Raw genomic sequence first — 26,179 nt, 5'->3', positions numbered from 1 at the left:
TCCATAAATGAAAGTATATTTCACTTTATCTATTAACCCCGCTTTATATATATATAGAATGTGAAACGTGGCAGACGATAACTATGTTCCCACAAGATTACTCGCATGACAACTCGCTAGGTTCTCCGAGATACGTGTCCGAAGGAGACTCCCTACGACGTTATCCGATAAATTTATTACTTTCTCTCTTTCATCAAAAAAAAACCAAAAATCTCTCTCCATATAAAATAGTAATAAAATGAACGAGAGACGAGGGCGAAAAAGACCACATCCCCGATCTCTCTCTATATTGTTTTGGTTCCTCGCTTCGCGGTGGTTGGTGCGGTCTTTAGAGGCAGCGGGGTGAGAGCGGTGGTTGGTGCGGTCTTTAGAGAGAAAGCGGGGTGAGAGAGAGAGAGAGAGAGGAAGGGAAGAAGGTAATGGCGGCGGCGTTATCTCTGGCACCTCAGTTCTCGGGGCTCCGCGTCGAGCGCGAGCGCGAGCGCGCCCCGTCCTTGTCCTCCGCCTTCTTTTCCCATCGCGCTTGCTCTCAACGCCGCCTCTTCTCGACCCGGCGATCTCCCAGAGGAGTCGTCGCCATGGCCGGAATCGGAAAGGTGATCCCTTTTCCCCTCTTCTTCTTCATCTTATCTTTTTTCTACCCTTTTAGATCTCTGGGGACATTTGTTCTGTGAATAGCTGTAATCTTTGAACTGGATTCAGTCAGATTAGATTTACATCTGGATCTTTTGAATGATGTAAGTGAAACGTTATATAGATACTGTAACAAATACCTAATTTTGGCTTTCATTATTAATGCTTAGGGAAGTACAAAAATAGGATTCTCTGTAACTATATTCTAATTTTAAAATGTTTTTGGAGGGTAGAATGTATCTGATTTTGAAAAATCGGACCTTTTTATTAAGCTCAAAAGCACTTAATATCTTCAATTCTTCATTGTCTTTGATTCTGGATTTATGTATTTAATGAATGTGTGTTTATGTGAATACACAACTGAATTTAGTTATCTCAGATTTATGTACAAAACAATATGGATTTCAAAAGCAAATTGATGAGGGATAACCAGTGAGTCTTGCATCAAAACTTCAGTCTATTACTAAGAACTGAACAAGCTGAGAGAATATCACCAAGCATTGTGGTTTATTAATAAATAATCATAATACTGGGCATTGATGATTTGTGATGCTTGATGATGGATACACTCCACCAAGGTACAATGAGTTTGTAGCGTGACAGTAACCTCAAGTGCCAAGTATTGAGAGATAGTAACAGTTGATACGGAAACTTTATATTTTGATAAAGCAAGCCACCTGATGACTTCATTAGGTTGTTGGCCACTAAATGAGGAGGCAAGAGGATATAGTTGGAGAGATTGGGATCGAGCAATTCTGAAAATCTTAGAATATTGGAAATAACTTTCTTAGATGAATTCCAGAATTATGCAATGAAAGTAATTAAAATAACACTTTCTTCCGATAAATACTTGTAAAAATTACTAGCATGTAGTGTTTAAGTTCTTGCTTGTTGTTACATGACTAGGTATATTCTTGTTTTATATCTGATCAATGAAGTGTAATCTTTTCATATTTTATTTTCTTTTCAAGAAAAAATTTATCTAGGGTTTCATTATTTTACATCATATATGAAGATAATTATTTTCAAAAGAAATTTAGATCATGATAATCCTTTCTTTTTCTAATACCTTGTTTTTGTTGTGCTTGCAGTTTTTTGTTGGAGGAAATTGGAAATGTGTAAGTATAAATTCTTTCCATATCCTATATTTTTCTTTGCTGTCCTTCTTTTTCCTTTTATTAAGAGTCCATAATGCCAACTGCTAATTGATCAGTAGAAATTCGATCCCCTTCGAATAAAAAAGGAGGAAATAAAGTTATTGTCTCTTTTATAGAGTTCATAGCATAGAGAAGTCAGCTTTGACATGTGATTGTATTATGAATACCTTACATGATGAGATTAATAATACAATACTAGGATTGTGCCCATGGATGATAAGAGGTATTGTGACTGGGTTCAAAAAATGGTAGGAGTGATGGCCTTGGGAAATTTATGTAGGAAGTGAACCAGTATTCAACATCAAGGTTTTAAGCCCCAATAGTATGGGGGACTTCTTGGTTGGCTGTCTTGTTCCTATGAGAAAATGAGTCTAGGATTGGGGCGAGACTTTGAAACCCATCTATGCAGAGAAAGAAGAAGAAAGAGGAAAGAAAGAAAGGAAGGAAAGAAAGAAAAGAAAAAGGGAAGGAAAGAATGAAGAGAGGAAAGAAAGAAGAGGAAAAAAGAAAGAAAGGAATGGAGAAGAAAAGAAAGAAATGAAGGGAAGAAGGAATGGACGAAAGAAAGAAGAAGAAAAGGGGAAGAAAGAAAGGAAGGAATGAAGGAATGGACGAAAGAAAGAAGAAGAAAAGGGGAAGAAAGAAAGGAAGGAATGAAGGAAGAGAGGAAAGAAAGGAAGCAAAGAAGGAAGAAGTGAAAGAAAAAAAGAAAAAGAAAAAGGAAGGACAAAGAGAAGAAGGAAAGAAAGAAGAAGGAAAAAAAAAGAAAAAGGAAAGAAAGAAAAGAAGGAAGAAGGAAAAAAGCAAGGCAGAAAAGAACGAAAACAAGGAAATAAATAAGAAAAAAGAGACAAACAAAGAAAGAAAGGAATAAAGAAAAGAAGAAGGAAAGAGATGGAGGATGCTCAATCGGGAGACAGGGTAGGGTAGCAGGGTGCCCATTCAATGGAGAAGCTAGAATACCCCATCCCATAAGATTTAAAACCTTGTTGAAAATCACTTATTTATAAATTTTGCTAGTAACTATAGATTAGTTTATGCTTTGTTTAATTTCAATTTATTGTTGGATGCAGAAATTAGTTATATCCCGTGTGAACTCACCATCAGGGTATATCAAATGACATTATTCCGCAACTCTTTTCACTGATTATGTTGAAAATATATAAATATATTTTCTCTTACAGTATTTTTGATTATTTTTGATCCCGCAGGACCTCCCCTACAGTATCGTCACCGCAGTAGAGTTTAACCACCAAGTTCGGGATCAAAAATTTGAAAAACAAAGATTATTTTCTCTTTTAGATAAGATGATAAATTATAAGCTCCCATCCCGTGTGAACTCACCATCAGGGTATATCAAATGAAATTATTCCGCAACTCTTTTCACCGGCGGGAATGCCGAAATATTGAATATCATTTCCATTATCATCCTTCGCTTGTAATTGACAGAAATCATGAATCAAATGTAATATATATTTATAATTTATCATCTTATCTAAAGGTGAAAATAATCTTTGTTTTTCAAATTTTTGATCCCGAACTTGGTGGTTAAACTCTACTGCGGTGACGATACTGTAGGGGAGGTCCTGCAGGATCAAAAATAATCAAAAATACTGTAAGAGAACTTGGTGGTTAAACTCTACTGCTTGTAATTGACAGAAATCATGAATCAAATGTAATATATATTTATAATTTATCATCTTATCTAAAAGAGAAAATAATCTTTGATTTATCAGGGTATTTTTGATCCCGAACTTGGTGGTTAAACTCTACTGCGGTGACGATACTGTAGGGGAGGTCCTGCGGAAAAATAGCTCAACGCCAGAATGATAAAAAGCTTAACACCTCTTATTTGACTTTTTAAATATTTTTAAATAGGAAAAAGATAAAAATCAAAAATGCAAAGGTTCACATATGCCTTAACGGGAAAAGCGGAATTTCGAAGTGAGGATTAGGAGAGCCGAGGAAGAGGATCATAAGAGGATGCAACACTTCGGACACACATGAATATCCTTGGGATGATATATTTTAGAGACTTGGCATTCCAAGGGACCTACCAGTCATTAGCAAATCTGAGTGAGAGTTAGTACAGAGGGTGATAAAAGCATGACAATTGGACAACTAGGTTGGTTGATGTTGGATTTAGACTAAGAAAACATGATTTACCTAGAAACTGGTTGTTCAGAATAAGTTTAGAGCTTATATAAAGTGTGGACATCAATAACTTTATACATGTCACATATTCCAAATGGAATAGAAGAACTGTTAACATGTCTCTTTGAATGAAATCAGTTTCTCATCAAAGAAATAACATAAAGGTTCTATCATCTGGAAGATATAAAAATTTGACTGGAAGATAGTCATGGAGAAAGGATCAAGTGTTCTGGCTAATAATTGTCCAATTAATTCTATGCAACTATCCGTGCTTAAGATTCCTTTTTTCTATTCATTTCTCTCAAGGACTGTGTTTATTCTCAAGACAAGCTTCTTTAAAGCTTTTATTATACTTTAGAACATTAGCTATAAAAGTAATTCATGTAAAACTTTTTCCGAATCACGTAAGTATGGTGATGTAGTAGCAACACCCATACATTGCATCATGTAGTAAAATGCGTAAGGTAAAACCAGTCAAAAGCATAGTTTATTGAAAAACAAGTTATCCATTTCTTATTCATTTGCTTGTAGAAAGGCATCATGGTTTTGCTAGCATTCTAGCCCAATCATATGATCTCCACTCATTTCAATTGATCCCTATAACTCATGTTACCTTGACATTGATAAATTTTGATGTTTGACTTTCAAATCTCGCTCTCAGCTTTTTCCAATATTAACTTCTTTTTATGTTGGAGTTTGTGTTCAGATCATGTTTCTAAATTCACTGTTTCGCCTAATTTATTATTTTTTCTTTTTTTAATTAGAATGGAACAAAGGACTCTATTAGCAAACTTGTTGCTGACTTGAATGGTGCTAAAATGGAAAATGATGTCGGTAAGACTATCTATTTTTCTTTGCTATCTTTATGTTGCTTCAATATGCAACTACAGTAGAGTAGGCCCTTTATTCACAATCGAAGTTTTTAATCTTAGAAATCTCAGTAAGCTTGTCATGTGTCTAATACCAAGATGAACTGATGTGTATCTGCTTATTGCAATGGAGAAGGAAAGCTGAAGAATTTTAAAATCATTGATATATATATATATATATATATATATATATATATCAATAGCTTGATCTTTGTATAACAACTGAAATATCAACATGTTAATACTGCAAAAGTGTGATCATATAATAAACTGATTATTGTATCTGTAAATTGCTTGATACCAATGCAAATTGATATTTTGGTTGAGATCATAGAGGCTGAAAACCGTGCTTACAATGGGCTCACCCAGCATTACTTGAAAATTCTAGTTTAATTGTGCACATTATGCTAGCTCTGTGATTAATACATCTTAACATAATGTGTTTCATTTGAATTATCCTAAGACTAATAAATTCCTAATTTGCATAATTTCATGACTGTTTAACTATAACCTAGTTTTGTTTTAGTGATCATCTATTAATTTAATTCTGTGAGGTCTCTTGATTTATATTTCATGTTGTTTATGCAGATGTGGTTGTAGCACCACCATTTATCTATATCGACCAGGTGAAGAATTCATTGACTGATTGTATTGAGATTTCTGCTCAGAATTGTTGGGTTGGAAAAGGTGGAGCATTCACTGGAGAAATAAGGTCGTGACAACTGGAATCTTCTCCTTTCTTTGTTATTTTCCTCATTTTTGTTTCTTTTTTTTCTACGGAAACAACATAAACTTGTTCCTGTGGCTCGTTCCTCACTGGTCGCTACCTATCCTTTGAATTTTGAATCTTGGGGCATGGTTGGCATTTTTTTGCACCCTTATTTCTGTTTTGAAAAACAAAAATGTGATTGTTATTCTATTGATGTCCGTGCTTTAAAAATATGATTATAACTCTAAGAAAAGGTAACTGTAATGCAACATAATAATGTTGTAGATACATTTTAAATCTCTAATTATTTTTTTGTTATACTATTTATGTTCTTTCTCATGTACACACTGAGCTTGTGTGATGTGCAGCCTTACTAATATTAATGGATAACTGATGTTTACCTAATTCCTAAATAACAACTGGCATTTCGCTTCTGTTTTTGAACAATAAATAAAGAGCTGCACCAAGTTCTCTAGGATGGCATTCATAAGAGTACATCAATAAATAACTAAAATTTGCAATTCTTCCAATTCACATACAGCAGATTTGCAAAAACTGTGCATGGAAGCAATTTGGAGTATGGGACAATCTGTCCCTGATCTTGAGTTGGTGATAGCAGGATCAGGGCTCTATTACTTGGAAAGTTTGGTAAAAATGGTGTGTGGATGAATTAACGAGACTTCATATGACATCCACCTGACCATTTAAATTTCCAGAGAGTGCTAAATGGCATAAATTTGTGCTCTGCTACTAATTAGAATTAAAATTATCATCGGACATAAAGACAAATATCTTTTGATATTACTTTTACTTTTAGCTCATCTGTCTCTGCATTTTGATATGGGACATAAAGACAAATATCAAAGTGCACGTTGAAGTATTTCTGTGCTTTATGTACTAGTTTGAGATATCTTTATCTGTTGACAGATCTAAGAACTAAAATTTGTGTTCTGTAGTATGCTTGTAGCCAGTCTCTTGTTGTCTTCTGATTTTTTTTAAGAATAATTTCTTGGATCATGTAGTTATTGCCATGATGAAGTTTTTAATTTTCAATTGACAATGTACAGTGCAGAGCAATTGATAGATATGGGGTGCCAGTGGGTTATTCTTGGGCATTCTGAGCGCAGACATATTATTGGTGAAGATGACGAGGTACCAGTTAGAGAATGAATACCTAAATTACTTTCCACATATTAACTAGTTGATGAGCCTTGTCATGTATTTAGTGAAAGAAGATTAGGGATTTAAGATTCACTTATCTGAATTTTAAGTTTGTAACAGAGAAAAGCATTTTTCACTTTCAGTTTATTGGGAAAAAGGCTGCATATGCCCTGAGCCAGAATCTTAAGGTTATTGCATGTATAGGAGAGAAGTTAGAAGAAAGAGAAGCAGGAAAAACTTTTGATGTCTGTTTTCAGCAGATGAAGGCTTTTGCAGGTGATGTTTTGGATTGGTATTTACCATAACTATAACCTTCAAGCCATGTCTCAACTATTTGGGGTCAGCTTTGTGAATCCTCATTCACATGGCATTCCTATTCAGGGCTAACTATGATGTTCATTCAAGCACTTCATGTCACTACTTCTGTCCATGTACTCACAGCAGAATAGGACTTATAGTTTCTAATATGTCTGCTCTTTCATTATTTTGTTCAGATAGTATCACAAGCTGGGAAAATGTGGTAATTGCATATGAGCCTGTGTGGGCTATTGGCACTGGAAAAGTGGCTACTCCTGAGCAGGCTCAGGAAGTACATGTTGCTGTTCGTGATTGGCTCAAGAAGAACGTTTCCACGGAGGTTGCATCCAGTACTCGTATCATCTATGGAGGTAATTGTTTGCAACTATAAATTTGTCCATCATCACCATAATGGTTTCCTTATACAGCTGATTTATAAATCTATTAATTTATCCTGGAAGCGGAAGAACTACTGAAACTTCGTACTGTGAGATGATGAAATTAGGTTCTAATTGTGTCACATTGTCTTTGTCTGGCAACCCTAATCAAGGAACTTTTGTCATTATTCAGTCTTAGTGATTTGATCAGTGAGGTTATTGTTGTTATGTGTTGGTAGTATGGATTCAAGTGGCACTGCTGATGTGTGTGCCAGCAGTGCAAAAAATAAGTTCTCTCTCTTTTTTTCATTCGGCCTAGTGCTGAGAAGTACTGACCCATATTGACCTGACCCAGTTTTCATGAGTCAGTGTCCTGTGATACAAACACCCTGTTTTCAGTCAATACCTGAGTCCAGCAAATGTTTGCCCACTGCAAACACCCTGTTGTCATGGAACAGTATGGTTCTCAGCACTTGAATCCTTGGTTAGCATTTGATATATTGCACATGTTGGTAAGTTTGTGATTTTCTTGAGTAGGAACATAAAGTCTGCCACTTTGTAAAGGAAAAATTATGATTGTTTCCCCAATGGGTGCTTCAACAGAACGAAAAGTAAATAAAAGAAAACCAAATGAAGTTTCTTCATCAATATAGCATAATTCTTGACATACGGATACCGAAGTGTATGTTAACACCTTATTAGCACTCCAATAGGATGGGGTGATTCAGTTTTTTTTTCTTTGCTTCTTCTTCCTCTTCCTATTCCTCTTTCTTTCTTTCTTTCCTTTTCTCTTTTTGCGTGCAGGAAAATTCCATCAAAAATTTGTTCATCTTTCTGTCTACTTTTTATTTTTCTTTTTACTTTTTTTGTTAGGGCACAGTGGGTGGTGTGGGGAGGTCAACAAGAGATAAAGAAATAAAATGTGACTTTTGGTTCCAAGAAATGTCCTATCACTAACGATCTTGACAGTCATACATTGTTATGTGAGCATATGCACAATGATTTCAGTGTCGGTTAACCAGATAATCCCGGAGACAGCTTAGCGCCAAAACTTTGTTCATGCACAATTCCTTAGTGCTGGTGCCTCATTGTGCATCTGTGTTTTCATGGATAGCAGAAACTAATTTATCAATTTCTTCTCTTCATATTGGATAACCATACATCCATCTTAACTTATTTAGTTAACTGGTGGCTAAGATATTCTTATGGTAGGTTTCCAGGAGGAATTTGATGTATGATTACCTGCTTCATCTTCTAGGATTTACTAATGTTTCTGTATGTAAAAATAGTTTTGTATTCCGTGTTTTAAGCACCTTTGAATTTATTTGGCCATAAAGATATAGAAATTGAATTCAGTGCTTTGTTTGCAGGTTCTGTGAACGGGGGCAATTGTTCAGAACTTGCAAAGCAAGAAGATATTGATGGGTTTCTTGTAGGAGGTGCATCTTTAAAGGTATGCTCATGGGACGTTGCTGCTGTTCAAGGAGAAAATTTTGGTCACTTAATTTTTTTCCTTGGTTCTCTCTTCTCGAATCTTTGTTGTGTTATCAGTAATGAAAAGCAAATTTCTCCAGCTATTTTTCCATCATTTTTAAATAACCAAACAAACCCTAAAACCTTGTCTTAAACTGGCTCACTTCATTAAACCAAATGTACAACTAAATGGGCCACAAAAAAATAAAAAAAGTATCGACATTTCTAACATGTCACAACAGTTTCCAGTGATGATGACTTGATTCAAGTGAGCTCATTTGGTCCAATAAATGTGCCTCATGAGGCCACATAAACCATATATTGTATTGGACACAAATTTCAAGTTATGACCCCTAAAAAGCTATGGCAGTAATCTAAAATCAAGCAATTATTAGAAATATGCCTTAAACTTGGATACTCACCTAACCCTAGTCTGCACATAAATAAGTGATACCAGAGTCGATGCAATTAACCATTTTAAAGATACTATACTTGAAATTTAAGACATAATCTAGTTCTTCATGTCATGGAAGACAGCAATTGACAATTTAACCTATGTTTTTTCTAGACAAAAGAGTTACTTGCTGTATAAAAGAAGTTATGCAGAGAAGCAGTAAGACAGTTTTCCACCAACAAACTATGTAAGCAATGGTATCATACAGTGTCACTAAGTGTCTTGAATATGCGATACTATAATCTTAAGCAAAAAGTTCAGAAAAAGGATGCAAATTAATCTAATGACTGAAATTATATAAATTATATTGTGCATATATTAATACCCCTTGATCTTTGGAGGAATGATCAATATTTTGCTTTCAGTTACCATGGGATAAAGTGCTATCGTAAGAAACAGACTGAATTACCTGAGATGCCTGTGCCCATAAGAAATGTTGGAGCCGCCCATTAATAGTAATTGAACTCTGTGCAAAGTTTTCTCTTGTGATATGAGTTACCACCCCTTGATCACTCATAGTACCCCAAACATTCGACTACATTTTCCAACTGAAATGGAAAATGACTACCAAAATTACATTATACATCCAGAATAGACCTAAGAAGCATATATGGATCTCGTTTTGAAAAGTTTTACATCTGTATGGTAGTTTGATTACTATTGTCAAAAGAAACAAATTGCATATTGAAACGGCCATCTCAAAGGGGGCATTCTCCCTCATCTCTAACCAAGCTAGCAAAAATGCAAGCAAGTAGGTTTGCTGTCCATGCGTCACAAGAAAATAAGGTTTTAATGTCAGCTTTTATAGCGGCAAAATAATGTTTGCATCTAAAAATAATTTGCATATAAAAATAATTTGCATATATAGGGGCAAAAATCATATTGTGGACCTGTAGGCTGTAGTGGCAAAAGATGTAGCCACTTAAAAATGTCGATATTATGAGGCAAACTTTTTGTCATGATAACTACTTGTTTGAATCAAAATACAAATATTGCCACTAACTTTCAGTGGCATTGACTGAGGAGGCTTTTTTTTTTAGGGTGGGGGGTAATCCTTTGAGATAATTATTGAGTGGCAAAATTTATAGCTTTTAGTGGCAGTTCTTTTTGCGCTAAAAGCCTATATTGTTGTAGCGATCCTTTAATTTGTAAGGATGAGCATTGAGGTGCCAGATGATTCAAGGATTTGTTTGTGGATCTGGTACAAAGGTGTAAGCTTCATGCCTTGCACAGGCTTAAAGCTTGTAGTTAGTTTTGTAGCATCATAACATTGATGATTTTTATGCATTTATAATTTATAATGATAGATTTTAACTTGGAGCAAACACGCGCGCACACGCACACGTGTTATAGTTGTTTTCCCAACAGGCTGAACTGAAGAAAAGCATTGCTGTTTTTGTTGGTTCTGCAGGGACCAGAATTTGCCACCATTGTTAACTCAGTTACTTCGAAGAAAGTTGCCGTGTGATGATCCATTTGAAGTCGAGATAAGCACGAATAATGTCCAGGAGGCAGTTCCTCCTCAAAAGCATTTTAATCCCGATATTCATCACAATTTGATTTTGGTAATTCTGGAGCAAAGTTATATGAATAAAATCATGTTCTTACCTTGTTTTGACCTCGCGTGAATGTTACCATTGAAATTTGTACCGAGCAAGGTTGTCTTGATTTCTCCTGTGCGTGAATAAGCACTTGGTCTTCATTACTCGTATACAGCCATAAAAGCCATGAACACATGAACAAAACCATTGTGACATGGTACAGTTGTCAACTTTATGAAGTCTCCCCCCGTCTCTCTCTCCCTCTATAAAAATATTCAAATTCAAGTGTTATGCCTGGAAGATCCACTCTGTTACTTCCTATTGAGTTGCTGTTGGGATATTTAATCATCCAAACAAGTCAAACCGGCTACTTTTGGTTGATGAACACCATTATGATGGGCTAGGTTGATCTTTGTAGTGTTCCTTTCTTTCCTAACCACTAGAAAAAACAATATCTATATCGTTGTGGCCGGCAGGGTGAGTCTTGGCGCACTTGTAAGATTGCTTCATTATCATTTAAAAGTCAAATTCTCTGTACGCTAAAATAATGTTGTGTATCTCTGACCCTCCTTAGATCGTATGTTGAGTTGAAAGCTACGAATGATCTCCACATTTTCAAGTTCTCAAGGGCACAAGGATGGCGAGAACTAGCTTAGCATCATGACAAATATCTTTTTCTTGAGTGCCAAACAATGTTTCTTGTTGTCACTTCAATTATCAAAACAAGATTGGAGATTGTATTCTTCCAAGTTTTTTTTTTTTTTTTTTTTTTTTTTGGGGGGGGGGGGGGGTGGGGGGGGACTTCCTCCAAAAAGACAATGATAGAGAATATCGAATCATAAAATTTTATGTTACCATAGGGTTTGATCATAATTACTTGCTTTGTTGGTTTGGTTGATTCCACTCCAGACTTATAATTCATTATTTACTTCTCTTTCGTAAAATATATTTGTTTAGAGTAAAAATAAGAAGAATCCTATATTTCTAAGCACATATAATATAAAATAATTTTTGTTTTGAGTTACAGCAATCTTGTCGATACAGTGTCTTGGATTGATCAAAATGGATGAGACTAAGACAATTAAAAATTTTCAAAAGTGATAAAGAATGCAAACTATTAGGGAGTTTTAGCATATTAAATTTCTACTTAGCTCACCTTTTCTTTATTTCATTGAATCATGTGATGAGGAGGTTGGTCTGTCACTTTCTGTTCACTTGAAAGGATTTCACAAATGCCAGGTTCAGCGTAGCATCATTTCTTTTCCTATCTTCTATGGCCAGTTGACACAAGATTGGACTAGGCTGAACCACAGGAACAAGGTGGGGCTGCATCAGGCTTGTGGCCGGATCCCACCACTGGAAGGTCACAAGGGATCTGGACTTCTTTTATATCCCTCGTGCTAGGTAAATGATAATACTAGATTGACTTCAAGACAGCAAATTCAAATATAGTACTGCCAGTGGCAGCACACTAGCACAACAACTCTGAATTGACAATGACCAATAACTATTCAATAAATTGAATAATTCTGACTATATGATGCCATTAGTGGACCATTGTGCATACTCTAATTTATCTTCTTCTTTGGTGAACCACATATATCTCCTTCAACCACTAAGAAATTGACAAATTATTTCAACATCTTGCACTATTAGGTTAGGAAAATGCCATCCAGACATTTCAATAATACTGCATCAATTGTATTTTATCTGAACCTTGGTCACATTGGTTTTTTCATATATCATAATATGATAATACAACAGCATGCATGCTTGGGTCTAGGTTAGTCATCATGTATTAGGTCTTCTTCTTAAACATTAGCTGCTTGTTTGTTGATTAATACCCAATGTTAGACAACACAGGAACTGTGATCTATCTATCTATCTATCTATCTATCTATATATATATATATATATATATATATATATATATATATATATATATATATATATATATATATATATATATATATATATATATATATATATATTATGAGCAAAATGACAGCAATCCAGCTCATATTTCATTGATAAAATGAAATGAGACAAGCACCAAAAAGGAAAGAAACAAAACAAGTTATGATCCATGTGATTAAGCATGTCAACCAATTTCTTAACAATTAAAAATAGAAAATGCCATTAAGGCATAAGTAAGAGAGCAGCACGTATCCACCTTCCCTGTTGGATTTCTCATGGATCCAACCTAACTTCGACATGCTAATGGCTCTAGTTAAATTGGCCGCCCAATAAAAAAGACACCACTATATGGAGGATGAGAAGCAACATTGGCGAAGTAGGATGACAAATGCTTAATAGAAAAGATAAGGCATATTAGGATGATATGTAGATGAAGACACTTACAAAACCCACTTGAGAGATCATGTGAGATGCTAGCATTGGGTGAAAAAGCTGAATACTCTACGAACACAGATGGTTGACAACAAGATATAACAAATTCTTGGAGTAGACATGTTACCATCAGCCTTCTCAAAGTATATTTTTGTTATCATATGCTTGTTCCCTTAATGCGCATGCGAGACTTACATTAATCTCCCATTTTAGTTCACATGAGCATCCCTAGTGCATAATTTTCCATTGCCATCTGAATTGCGATGAAATAAGAATAACATAAGTATCAAGCACATTATTTTTTTAAAAAAAAGATTTTTTAATGATGACAAAGTGATACTGAATGCTCTTCTCTATCACATGCACTCTTGTGGTTCTTTTGGGAGAGAGGAACAAAGATAAGTTTGTTTGATAGCAAAAGAAGCCAGGGAGGGATGGAGCAACGTTATCATGGTAGAGACTAGTGTGTTAGTCGAAACGAGAACTCTAACAAAAACATTATATGAATGGACAAATTCCTCTTTCCCCTGAATTAGATTCATTAAAACATAAACATTTTTTTTCATATAAGAACTTGTAAAAGTTCTCCTTTTCAATTTCTGAGAAGCATTAGCAACAAAAACCCATTCGACAGAAGATGGTAGGAAAAGCAAATGCATAATGGAATGCCAAGAATGAGATGAAAAGCTCCATTATAAATTAAATGGTCTCTTCAAAGGGTCTGACAAAAAATTAAACATAAGAATCAGACTCAAGCATAGTCTCAATTATCAAATAAAATGTTTTTGGAGCAAAAACATCTTGCATAAGCAAATTATTGATCATAATTTCAATTTTTCATGCACACTGACTGGTAAAGACTATTACCCTCATATGATATATACTATTTTTTATTGGTTACCTTGAACAAAGATTTTCATATCAATTATCAAAATGACCCCTTTTCCAGGTCACAATGGAAAGTACGATTACCCTGAGATGGGCAAGCAGAAATTCTTTTGCATCCTTTGCCGGTCAACTTCCTCATGCGGTGAAAAATGAAACACATCTTTTGATGTAGTCCCGTTTAGTTTCCATCCACAGGTCCATTTCCAAAAGCCAGATGTACATAGGCTCATCAAGATCACAACCAAATACTGAATGATCCACAAAATCAATCAAACCATGCTTTGTTCGGCCAGCATCACCCTCAACGATCAATCTTATATTTCCATGTTCAGTATAACAGGTTGAAACCAAACTATGGGCTGCAGAGGTTCTTTAAGTCTTGCTCCTTGGCAAAGGAGGTTGGAATGAGCCTTGAAGCATAGGGATACAGATCTTTGTACGAATTTCTTATGGTGCCTTCTGCCACTCCAGTAGCCAGGGATATATCTGCAACAAAAATTCAGGTTAATACAAGCAAGTTTAACTGGAACAGACAAAATAGACGAGGAGTTCTCAGAACCTTTGAGGGGTTTCTTGTCATCTGACAATTGAGTTATCATGTAAATAACAGCTGCTGCAATTGATATGGGGCTCCTCCTGCAAATAATTTGAATATTAGAATATGATAGCTCTTAATCTTCTAGAAGCTAAGTTTCATATATACAATTCATATTTAAAGGTCAATGCCCTACAAGACTGATACTTACATGAACGTGAATACACCTAAAACCTGAATACTACTGTAAACTGATACAATTGGAACTTTGAATATAAATTTGATAGATTGTATGCTTCTAAATTCTAGATACTAGATTAGTGTTACAGAAACACATAAAAGGCCAGCCTAGCGACCGTGAACCTGCTCAGTGCACAAGGTCTTGAGAAAGCTTGAAAAGATCTTTTCCTAAAGTCAATTGATCTTAGAGACAAAGCACGGATGAATACATGGGGCGGGGGGGGGGGGGGGGGGGGGGGGGGGGGGGAATACAAATAGAGTGATAGAGTATTTGGTATTATACTACACATAAAAAAGATCAAAAAGCAATATGGCATATGGCAGTTGCTTGCAACTTCAAACTAAACATTACAAAAAGAGTACCTTATATCAAGCTCTTCTGACTTCTGTACTGCTTCTTGAGCAGCCTTAACTGCATGATTTGTCATGCCAAGATGTGAACAAAAACGTCTCTGCAAATTTTAGAAGGCCAGAAAAAGAAGCCATAGGAAGGATCATGACACATGTTTATGGAAACTTCTAATGTTGAGACTATCAAAATAAAGCAAAGCCTGTGTTACAAAAGCAAATCAAAATCTATATCAAAATAAAGCTAATCCTGTGGTACAAATTCAAACTAAAATCTAACTTAATTCTAGCAGAACAAAATGAGATATTTGAAATTATAGTGCTGAAACTAACCAGGAAATCTCCTGCATGAATGGTACCCATCTCCATCGACCGTCCCATCTCAACTTCGAGCTGCTTTACTATGAACTCTTTCGCACGGCCAATTTCCTTCTTTGTAGCTCCATTGGCAACAGAACAAATCTCTAATTAAAGGGGAACAAATACAAGGAGGTTTATGTACAATCAAGATGAAAAATCAAAACTTGTCAAGAAGTTAGACAAGCTATACCCTTTACAGTGCGAGGCCTGTCCTCTTGTCGACAAGCAATGTATAGGCAAGCAGCTAAAATTGCATCCTGATTTCTTCCTCTAATGGATTTGAGATCTTCCACCTTTTTATATATCTCATTAGCCCGGTCCTTCAGGAAATAAATATAAAATTATTATTAGGGAAATAAAAATTTAGTCCGAGAAAAAAACTGTTCAACTTGAGTGCCCCTTCAACTTACTTATGCATAATTGTTTTGAACTATCATCCAACTACTACTAAGTTACAGAAGAAATTTACGACCAGTGACACCAGGAACATCAAGAACAACCAGGAAATTTCAATTTGCTATGACAGAAGTAACAGACAGGAAAGCCAACATATAAGAAAACCCACATATAGTAAATAAGTTGATAATACAAATCAAAAACCCAACTAATAGATAATTAAATATCATCCAACAGCTCAAATAAAGCAGAAAAGAGAGAGATGAGCTACGAGAAGGTATTTCTAAAATGAAGTGCAGAATGACAAATTAGACTGCTGAATTATAATAGGTTTAAACACATGCACATATCAAAATTCTAAATGAAAGAAGAAATCTTAAGCAAGTATTAGATGGTAATTATGCATTAAAACATATTTTATATAATATTGTCAAAATGTGCATTTATAATGTCAACTATAAAGTACATGAAACTATAGGAGGAAGAAGTAAAGCAGAAACCTCGTTAAAAAATGTCTTTTAGAAAACGAACTTCTTAAGCAACTTCAGAACTAGAGTCTATATTCTCACAACATAAATATTGTTCGCCTACACATATAGCTGAAACAAAAGCAAGCAAGCATGCACGGACAGAATCTGAGAAGAAAGGAAAAAAAGAGAGAACAGATGGTCCATAAAAAAGACCATCAACATATAGGAAGATTCAGACATGCTACTGTAACTTAATTGCAGCTAGTTTCATTAAAAGTCAATAGTAATGCCCTTCCAACTACTGGACATAAATAGTGTTGAAACTTCTCATTCTTAGACTCCATTCCTTGCTTACTACCATTGTCTCAGAAATCAAAGCACCCCACATCAGACAAATTTTTCTTGAAGTCCATATTCAAGTAACAAAATTTCTAGATAATGGAAACTTGGAAATGATAGCCAAACAAGTTTTGTACCTTGATAATTGCAACAAGACCCAACCTGGAAGGTAAAAAAAAAAAAATACAACTGGATCATTATTATGTTCAACAGTCATTGCACTTGAAAAAAAAAGTAATTTGACAAAATCATAAATAAATTTACATAGAAACAAACTTTAACGATACATTAACAAAGACATGAAAGTTTCATGCATTGCAGTTTCTGCTATCAAATTAAAGATTACAAAATCCCATCATCTTATAACAAAAAGGGAAAGAGAAGAGTCCCTAAACAACACATTTCCAAATGGATTCATAAGCACCTCTATTTTTTTCAATGCACATAATCAACTTCGGAACACAGAACCCTTCATGCATGTTATCCTAAACTTGGTAAAAATAGAAGAAACGACAAAGAGCTTCAAAAATTATATAAATAACATACAAAAGTGAACTGTGAGAATATTAAGACAACCAATTTTCTAACTGATGATTTAATAAAAGTAAGGTTGTGAAGCATGGTGAATAATGTCTTATGATGACTAATTTGTTCTGGGATTATTCAACTTCCCAGAGTACCTGACTCAGTAAGACATTCAAGACAAATAGCATACATCTTAAAAGGCCTTTTTGTGTTATGAATTTCAATTGAGGAGCTTTTTCTTCTGTCAGCCTAGTCTTTCAGTGATCAATATATTAAGAGAACAAAGAAGATTGCAACAAGCCTTTCAAAGAAATTTAGAACAATGGAGATATGCGCAACAAGCAAGTCAACAAAGCTACACACCTTTGTGAGAGAGTGAGTTTACTATTTCAGTTATAAAGTTGTCTTACTTAAGGACAATAATATATTAGCCTATTCTTTAATGTACCTTACAGTTCTTGGTGTTGCATTGCAGTATTATGCATTAAGAAATATAAGAATATACGACTAAAGAATAAGTACTTCTTGTGTCTGGGAAAGAAAATGCATATCATTGTATTGGAAGAAAATGTTTCTTCTCGCATTAACATGATTGTTATAAATTAACCCCTTTTGCTTTGGGAGTAATCATACAGTCACCCAACTTATAAGCTGTGTTATGTAGACACTTGCTTCAACCTTGGAAAATCCATATTGACATATCATCAGCGAGATGGATATGCATTAGACACTTTTTTTGGCTGAGAATATGCAACAGACACTTCAGATACATATTGATTCTTACATTGTGGATACTAAAAACATGTGAACAGTCAAATTCTTCCAACACTGAGTCATAAATGGTTATACACAAATCTCAATATAATGAGAAGTGCAATTTAGTTGTTCTTGAAGTTGGATTAATGATGGAGGTTAAAAAACTTGTGAAATGTCATGAAACTTTTTGTGCTTGGGTTAGGTATGGAGTTCGAATTAGGTACATGTCTTTTGATAAGAATAGCAAAAAAATATAGCATATCATTGATCTTAAAATTCATAATTTATGCCAACTATTACTTTTTGAAATCTATGAATCATCACTAACTTCATTGGCATTGCACCTTTCATAACATACTTGTGATTACTTTTTCACATATAAAATAAAGAGTGGCATCATCATGGTCACATGAGTTGATCATTTTCTAATTAGTTAGCACTAACATCAAGGAAGCATTGCCAATTATGTATAAGATGAAACAACTTAATAAATATTACCTTTTAATATTTTAAAGTCTACAATGTTAATAATTCATCATATAATCTATTCAAAGTTATTGTTTGTGACCTACATATTTCTGTATCTTGTATATTTGCTCTTGCCAAGCTAGATACCCAGATGCGTGTCCGACACGGACTCTTATGCCCGTGGCCATGCAACACTACTTATTAGCACTCATAACATAAGGCACCTTTTTTGTATCCTACGACAATGATGCATAGGTATATACCATGCATCTAAAACAATCATCTATGAAATTGCAGTCCAGATCTAGATTGAAACTAGAAAAATGTGCCCAAAACTGGCCTGAAGTTCTCTTGAACCTATGACTTTGGCCAGAATCCCTCTTGAAATTCTAGTTCCAACAATCTATAGTTTAGCTAGATAGGTTTTCATCACTTTAGAACACCCCAAGTCCATTAAAATCCCACTTTTGCTTCTTAGACAGATAATGCACTAAGACATTCGCTTAATAATTCCTCTCATCCCCATTTTCTGCCTCCAACAATTCTCCCAAAATATATTTCTCTAATAGGCTTTCCTGTATGAAGCCCGGTCCTCTTATTAAAATCATCCCCTTCTCCAGAATTGAATCCCAAACCATATAAAAATAATGGTTCTGGCAAGGTGTAAGCTCAGCTTAACCTCTCAGATCTTCGATATAAAGAATTCAATATATCTTGGCAACTTATGTACCATCAAGCCCCCTTGAAGTGTTTATCAACTGTCGTAAAACAAATAAAATGCCCATAAATCATAATTAAACCTAATTCATTTCAGAAGCATTTATTTAGATACAGCAGCAAATGTCCTTCCAGCCACTCTCCCCTTGATGATTCTTCAATCTCTCACCTTTCAATGACCCCAACAAAAATTCCCCCAGTAGGACTTTCTTGCTCTCAGAGGAAAATCCTAAAACTTTTCAGCCAAAAGAGGGAAATACTTTTAAAGCGAAAAATCAATATGCAACGCCTGTGTGACACCAAATAGCATGCGGGCGACTAAGATCAACAAAAAGGAAAAAGGTGATTGATCTCAAATTAGTGATCCAAAAAGAATCACATGAACCCAATATACTAATCTAGATTCCGCAGCAACCAGCCTTCTAATACGAGACAAGCTAAGATCTTGAGCTCTGATTACTTAGTTGCATTCGTAAGGGTGGATCAGAGTACCCAATTATTGCATCAATGTCTCAGACATTCTCAAATAACAAAGTTCATAAAGAATACTCCATACCTAGCAAGGGGATCCAACACCCAACTTTCATTTTTAATCAAAAGTCTAATTCGTATGCCTATATACTCCTAAAAAGTTCTCTACCTTCCTCTGCATACCATTCTTAGAACTCAGTGATCCAGTCCTAAGACAGGCAAACAAATTTCCATCTCAACTACATCTCTAGTCAAACTTCATTAAAATTCCACCTTGCTCGATCGAGTATCATCTACTTCCAGTTTTTAACATACCATCTGACCCAAAAATCCTCCCAGTCTTTAACAAAAACCACGAATTTTTTTTGATTTTTCCTCATGGCCATCAAAATTTAGCGCCATCGGAGCAAAATCCAAGCGCCAGATCGATCTACTGTCATCAAAAAATCTACCTCAAAATTCCATTTTTCTCACATCAGCTCAGTCATACAGACAGATAAAAGGCGAGAGAGGGACCTGTCGGCCATGGTGGCGATGGTGCGGAAGGCGATGATGAGGGAGCGGTCGGGGTTGGAGCCGCGGTTCTGCCAGCGGCCGAGGGAGGAGGAGAGGAAGTCGCTCGAGCCGCCGTTGGGCTTGGAGATGACGGTGGAGAGGCCGCCGTCCGTGAGGAGTGGGTTGCTGGGCCCGCCGACGCGGACGGGGTCGTTGTCCGCGGACTCGTTCGCGAACGTCCTCCACTCCGACGTCTCGTCGATCGAGTGCGCCTCCAGCACCAGCCCGCACTCCGAGCACACCGTGTCCCCCGCCGAGTGGTCGAACACCGTCTCCGTGTTCCTCTTGCAATCCGGACAGAACGCGTCCGCCATCGCTCCCTCCCTCCCTCCCTCCCTCGTTCTCTTCTCTGGGCGATGGCGCGGGAGAGAAGAGAGAAGACGAGAGGGAGAAGAGAAGGCCGAAATCAGGGATTTGGGGAGCAGCGTAGATATATAAGGAGAGGAGGGGCGAGGAATGAGCTGTGATCTTGACGCGTTTTAATTTAATTTTAAGAGGTTTGAGGACTTGACGAGGGGGGGGGTTTGATCCGAGCCTGCGGGGTCTTTCTTTGGAGTCTAAGTGATCGAGCTGGCGTGCGAAACTGCATCCCTCTGTGGCGTTTCATGATACAACTGAGGAATATTATAACATTGATCATACGTTGCTATAATTTTGCAACATGAAGTATCAAAATTTAAGAGTTTAGCTATAAATAGGATGTCAAAATAAACCGAGTAGCCCAAGCTTGGCTTCAGATTGGCTTGAATTTTGCATGATTCGAAGCTAAACAAATCAAACTTGAACTAATAAAGCAAGCTCAAATCAATCATCTGGGGCTCTCTTTCCGCTATCACAGCGCCCAGGTTCGCCCTTGTTTCATGGGAGCCCCCCACTCCTTGACCATCTCAAGATGAGCTTAGATGGTAGTTTTGTTAGTAGACGGGATGGCTGGAGGTATTGGCTTTGTGATCAGGGACCATCTCGGCAGATTGATAGCAGCTGATGGTCGTCGCACGCCCGGACTCAGGGCGGTTGGGGCTGAGCTACGGGCAGCCTGAGAGGGTATCTCTTATGCGAGGCGGGTACTGGATGCTGAGCGTATATGCCTCGGGGAGACTCCTCTGTGGTGATTGAGTGGGTTCGGAGAGTGAATAGTTATGGGGATGGTCACCCTCTTATTCGTGAGACTCGCAGACTAGTGCAGGAGATAAACTATTTTCAGGCACTACATATGTTTCGGGAAGCGAACAGTGCTGCCGACTGAGTTGCCTTTTTTGTTATCCGGTACTCCGAAGAGATCATCTGAACCTCTGTAGGAGATTTACCTCCTCCATTATACTCTTTACTTTCTTTTGATCTGGCAAGATGTACTCACGTTAGAGCTATATGAAATTACCGTTTCCACCAAAAAAAAAAAAAATCAATTTACAGCGGAGCCGAATATTGTTCCGGCTCGATCAAGTTTCGCTTGATATGGCTCGAGTATAATTTATATTGTATATATTTTATAGATAATGGATTGTTAGTGTAATGCTTTAATTAATATATATATTCATTTCTTGAATTAATTAGTTTTAGCTTAAATTATGCTTGATTCAAGGTTGCATTGATTTTGAACCAACATAGGATAATCGAGCTAATTAATTAGACTTATGCTTAGGTCAGTGTGAAATTAAGCATACATTGAATTTGAAACAATGGTAAACAAATCAAGTTTGATCACGAGGATTAAGCTAGAAATTAGTTTCAAACTAAGTTTGATCAAACTCAAACTCGATCAAGCCACAAGAAATTAGTATAGGCTCCAGCAAGCCACATGGTTTGGTGCATGCTTTCAAAGGACAAAGCCACTTGCATGATATTGAGATTTATGCATGAAGAAAATGAATGTATCATTATGAGGAAAGTTACAAGAGGATTGCATGACAGACTTTATCCATCTCAACCTCTTCACACTTTTAGCAAGGCTCTTTTTTTTGGTAGGGTTTAGTATCGGGTCTTTTGTTTGATACGGATCAAGTTAGGTCTTTTGCACGAAATATCATCACAGTCTTTCACATCCTTGTGCAACTGCCTAATCATGCTTTTAGATTATCAATCAAATGTCTCATTGTGGCTTCGGAGTGTGATCAAGCAGTCACGAACATAAAGACGATGATGATCGAAATATCTTAGCTGTTCTTATTTGCTATTAAATACCTTGCTATATGAAGCATCAAAATTTAAGAGTTTAGCCATAAGTAGAGTGTTGAACAAATAAAGCAGCCCGAGCTTGGCTTAAGATCGGCTTGAGAAAACAAGCCAAAGAAATCAAGCTTAAACTCATAAAGCAAGCTCAAACTAATTCCTAGTCGAGCATTGATCCAGCTTTATCAAGCTCAGCTCGATACAGCTCAGATATAATTTAAGTCTTTGAATTAATTGATTTAGGCTCAAATCAAGCTTGACATCAAGCGTTAATTCAAGTCTGAATCTTGCTTGATTCAAGATTGAATTGATTTTGGATCAACATAGGATTGTCAAGCAAATTGATTAGACATGCTCAGCTCGGTTCGAAATTAAGTTTGAATTGAGCTTGAAACAGTGGCAAAAAAAATCAAGCTTGACCTCAAGATTTAAGCTTGAAATTAGTTTCAAACCAATTTTGATCAAACTCAACCTCGATCAAGCTCAACTTGATTGTGACCCTTGCGATAAGAAATTAGTATAGGCTCCATCAAGCCACATGCATGGTTTGATACATGCCTTCAAAGGACAATGCTATTTGCATGATGTTGAGCTTTTTAAATGAAGAAAATGCAATGTATCATTTTGAGGAAAGATGCAAGAGAAGTGTATGAGGGACTTCATCCATCTCAATCTCTTCACACTTGTACCAAAGCTCCTTTTTTTTTTTGGTAGGCTTGTCAGTATTCGGTCCCTTGTTTGATATGGACCAAGCTAGATCTTTTGTACGAAAGATCATCAGTCTTTCACCCCCCCTTGCAACTGCCCAATCATGTTTTTAGTTTCTCAATCATGATGGTCGAAATACCTTGGCTGCTCTGGTTTGATATGCATTTTTAATTATACTTTCTTTTACAAACACACACACACACACACACAGAGAGAGAGAGAAGTATAATTATTTAAATTAAAATCAGGAATCAATACAAATTCTTGTCAGATTGTAACCAATTGTGAATGGTAAAATGTTGTGCTTGCTACCTTCATCTTTAGAGCCGAGTGGCGCTTAAGGTATTATAGCAATAGTATACTCAGAATAAGTGGTAACATTTGCAAAGAAAGATTGGCATACCCTCTTAGATAATTCGAGTCTCCAACAAACTTCACTTGAGGCCAAAAACTCAAGAGGTTCTCCCAAGCTTAACCACAACATTTGCTCATCTTTTGGTTCTTATTTGAATATGGATCACCTGCTTTTTGTGTCAAGTTGATGCTCGATCCAAGTATGCTCTGAAAAAAAAAAAGTTGATGCTTTTTATTTCATCATCTGCTTTTCTAAAAAAAGTTGCATGAATACTTATTTGCCCATAAATTTTAATAACTTAAAAATATTTTTGAAAAAAAAAATTTAATTCACAACCGATGGTAAAGTAACTTTTCATGTCCTCTATAATTTTTTTTATAAAATATAAAAATTTTATATTTATGAAAATACAACTTTTTCATTTTTTTTTTTCATTCAAAATTTTAATCAAATAAAATTTGTTTTTTATTTTTTTGTTGATTTATTTTTTTTGCCAACCATGCGAGTCCCAATAAGCCCACAATTAATAGCATTACGTCTCTTGGGCTCCCTGGGGTTGGTGGGGTCTGGGCTTTTGAGGTGCGGCAGCGGAGGACGATTTGATTTTTGCACATGCTCGGGCAAAATTTACGGGATGTGACATTCCAACCTCAACTTGTGCGGTTTCTTTGGCCGCCATCTGTGACCCCACTCTGCGTCCTGCGCTCACGGGCCAAGAGGGGCCATGCTTTTGTTCGGCCCCTTCAAGATCCAACATCCGGGCCAATGGCACGAGCAGCAGCACGGAGGAAGGCGCTAATGCCGCAACCGAGAGAGACTACTCTGGAAATGTCCAAGAAGAGAATGATAGAAAGATAGCATCTAATGCTTTATAATGAAATAAACAAAAGCAATATACTTATTTTACATTCTCACGAGGGAAAAAAATAGCTCCATACTCTGTTCCCCATCGGCTATTCGATGTTCCATTATAATGTGGCCTAAATCTGATCCGTTCATCACAGGCCGACAAGTAGCGAGCATTTTGAAAAAAAATAGATTTCAATTTTTTTTTGAACCCTTGGCGGAGTCCACATATAAGCGAGAATGATAACGCAATGATGGATCCGCGCTCCCTCTTCTTTATAAACAAAGCTAAAGAGAGGAGCAGATGAGAGAGAAAAGAAAAGTAGCAGCCAGGGGCTTCTAAGCACAAGAAATTTTTTATAAGAGGCTTTCAAGCTCTCATGGCAACAAGTTCTTGTAGACCGGAATGTTAGTTCTTAGAGGTCGTCCAATCCATGTATCCTTGGTGATCAGGACGCGAGTCCCTAAAATTGAGACATGCAACATCCGACCAGAGCCATGCTAAGCTCTCAGTTTGCTTCTAGTCCGTGCATCCTTAGCGATCAAGACATAAGTCCCTAGAGTTCAAGACCCACGACATCCGACCAGAGTCATGCCGAGCTCCCAATCTATACTCCCAGTCCGCGCATCTTTGGTGATCATGACACAAGTCCTTGGAGATTAGAACCCATGACCTTCGACCAGAGCTATGCCGAGCTCCCAGGTCATACTCCAATGCCGAACTTCCATGTAGAGCACCCCGAGCCAAGTACTCTAGGGCAGACACTCAAAGCCTAACGGTTCAGGAAGATCACTCTACCATGATGCTTTCTATTTTATTGCTATTTTATGCTATTGTTCTAAAGTATTGCCTGACTTAAGCATCTAAAAAGGTCCGACTAGAGCCACCCAATGGGCCTTCTCTTCTCTTTGTGTGTAGACCTATGACACACCGTAGCAGTTGGTGTTTTGTCTTCCACCACCATGTACCAAGCAAGTTGATTTGTGCCATGTGCCATCCATACCTCCAAATCATCATAGCATGATTGGGCAAGGTTTGGGCATCAACGCATTGCAACACTAATTTTGTGTTGGTTATGCTCTTTTGAGTTCTGCCATGGATGACAAGATCCATTTTTGCATGGGAAAAAGCTTTTCCTTTTCTCTCTCTCTATTGAGCATTGACCAAAACTAGGCCACGCCAAGGTCTCTCTCACCGTCTCGGCCACCGGCGAAGCTGTTGGAGAGGGCGGAGCCTAGCCACCAACCGCCGAAGCCCATACGGAACAAGGATGCTCTTGGCTCAAAACCCCCTCGACCAACCATGAAGATGCCTCTCCACCATTATATTTCAAATTCAGTGGTGTTGAACACAGCAAAGAACATGAGAGGATGCATGGATTGTTGTGATCATCCATTGGCAGGATCCTCCCCCGCACTTGCATACTTGGATCTCTCCCTGAACGAAGGCAAGAGCTCCGAAACATGAAACATGGAACAAATTGTGGAGACGAGAATTATCTCAGACAAGGAGTCTGCGTTGCAATAGCACAGTTGATTCTGTCAACCAACACTAGTGCAAGCACAAAATCTAACGATGCCAAGGATAAGAGTTACTTTAGATCCATGTGTGCAGTAAATTAATCAGCCAACCATATATCCTCAACATGGTACAAAATTTGGCACTCTCGCAGACATATTTCAATCTTTTGTCCATAAACCTCCTCCAACAACATCCTCTGCTCCTGCGAGGAAGACGAGAGAACCGCAAGATCAACATCAAACAATTTCCCGAACGACATATTAGCCCAAGGGATCTCAATGCATTGGCATGATTTGAAAAAAACAATAAATAATGGCAAATTCTCCACAAGCTGATA

At 36.7% G+C, this 26,179-nt stretch overlaps 2 protein-coding genes across 2 annotated transcripts; one reads left to right on the top strand and one right to left on the bottom strand.

Moving 5' to 3' along the window:
• The first annotated feature begins 251 nt into the window (after positions 1-251).
• On the top strand, positions 252-11,125 carry LOC103714060 (triosephosphate isomerase, chloroplastic-like). The gene is made up of 9 exons (XM_008801192.6): positions 252-596; positions 1,725-1,751; positions 4,709-4,778; positions 5,402-5,525; positions 6,590-6,674; positions 6,827-6,959; positions 7,178-7,351; positions 8,728-8,810; positions 10,696-11,125. Exons 1-9 carry the CDS (start codon positions 420-422, stop codon positions 10,750-10,752), a joined length of 930 nt encoding a protein of 309 aa, XP_008799414.3. The 5' UTR covers positions 252-419; the 3' UTR covers positions 10,753-11,125.
• A 2,781-nt stretch (positions 11,126-13,906) lies between these two features.
• LOC103714059 (transcription initiation factor IIB-like) lies at positions 13,907-20,839 on the bottom strand. Its single transcript, XM_008801191.5, has 7 exons — positions 20,204-20,839; positions 16,888-16,912; positions 15,736-15,865; positions 15,519-15,649; positions 15,201-15,289; positions 14,622-14,698; positions 13,907-14,548 (listed from the first exon to the last, which is right to left on the bottom strand). Exons 1-7 carry the CDS (start codon positions 20,554-20,556, stop codon positions 14,415-14,417), a joined length of 939 nt encoding a protein of 312 aa, XP_008799413.1. The 5' UTR covers positions 20,557-20,839; the 3' UTR covers positions 13,907-14,414.
• Positions 20,840-26,179: the final 5,340 nt, after the last annotated feature.

This window comes from Phoenix dactylifera, chromosome 10, assembly GCF_051530095.1.
Source record: "Phoenix dactylifera cultivar Ajwa chromosome 10, Ajwa_hap1_PhDact_Kaust_v1.1, whole genome shotgun sequence".
In the NCBI taxonomy this organism is placed as follows: domain Eukaryota; kingdom Viridiplantae; phylum Streptophyta; class Magnoliopsida; order Arecales; family Arecaceae; genus Phoenix; species Phoenix dactylifera.
Note: the sequence above shows the minus strand (reverse complement) of the source record. Positions and strands in the feature narration are given on the sequence as shown.

Coding starts and splice junctions, on each gene's coding strand:
- LOC103714060 (XM_008801192.6), top strand. CDS start 420: ATGGCGGCGGCGTTATCTCTGGCACCTCAGTTCTCGGGGCTCCGCGTC. Junction 4,779..5,401: donor TAAAATGGAAAATGATGTCG/GTAAGACTATCT, acceptor TTGTTTATGCAG/ATGTGGTTGTAGCACCACCA. Junction 6,960..7,177: donor GCAGATGAAGGCTTTTGCAG/GTGATGTTTTGG, acceptor TATTTTGTTCAG/ATAGTATCACAAGCTGGGAA.
- LOC103714059 (XM_008801191.5), bottom strand. CDS start 20,556: ATGGCGGACGCGTTCTGTCCGGATTGCAAGAGGAACACGGAGACGGTG. Junction 15,290..15,518: donor TTCATGCAGGAGATTTCCTG/GTTAGTTTCAGC, acceptor TAAAATTTGCAG/AGACGTTTTTGTTCACATCT. Junction 14,699..15,200: donor TCAGAAGAGCTTGATATAAG/GTACTCTTTTTG, acceptor AATTATTTGCAG/GAGGAGCCCCATATCAATTG.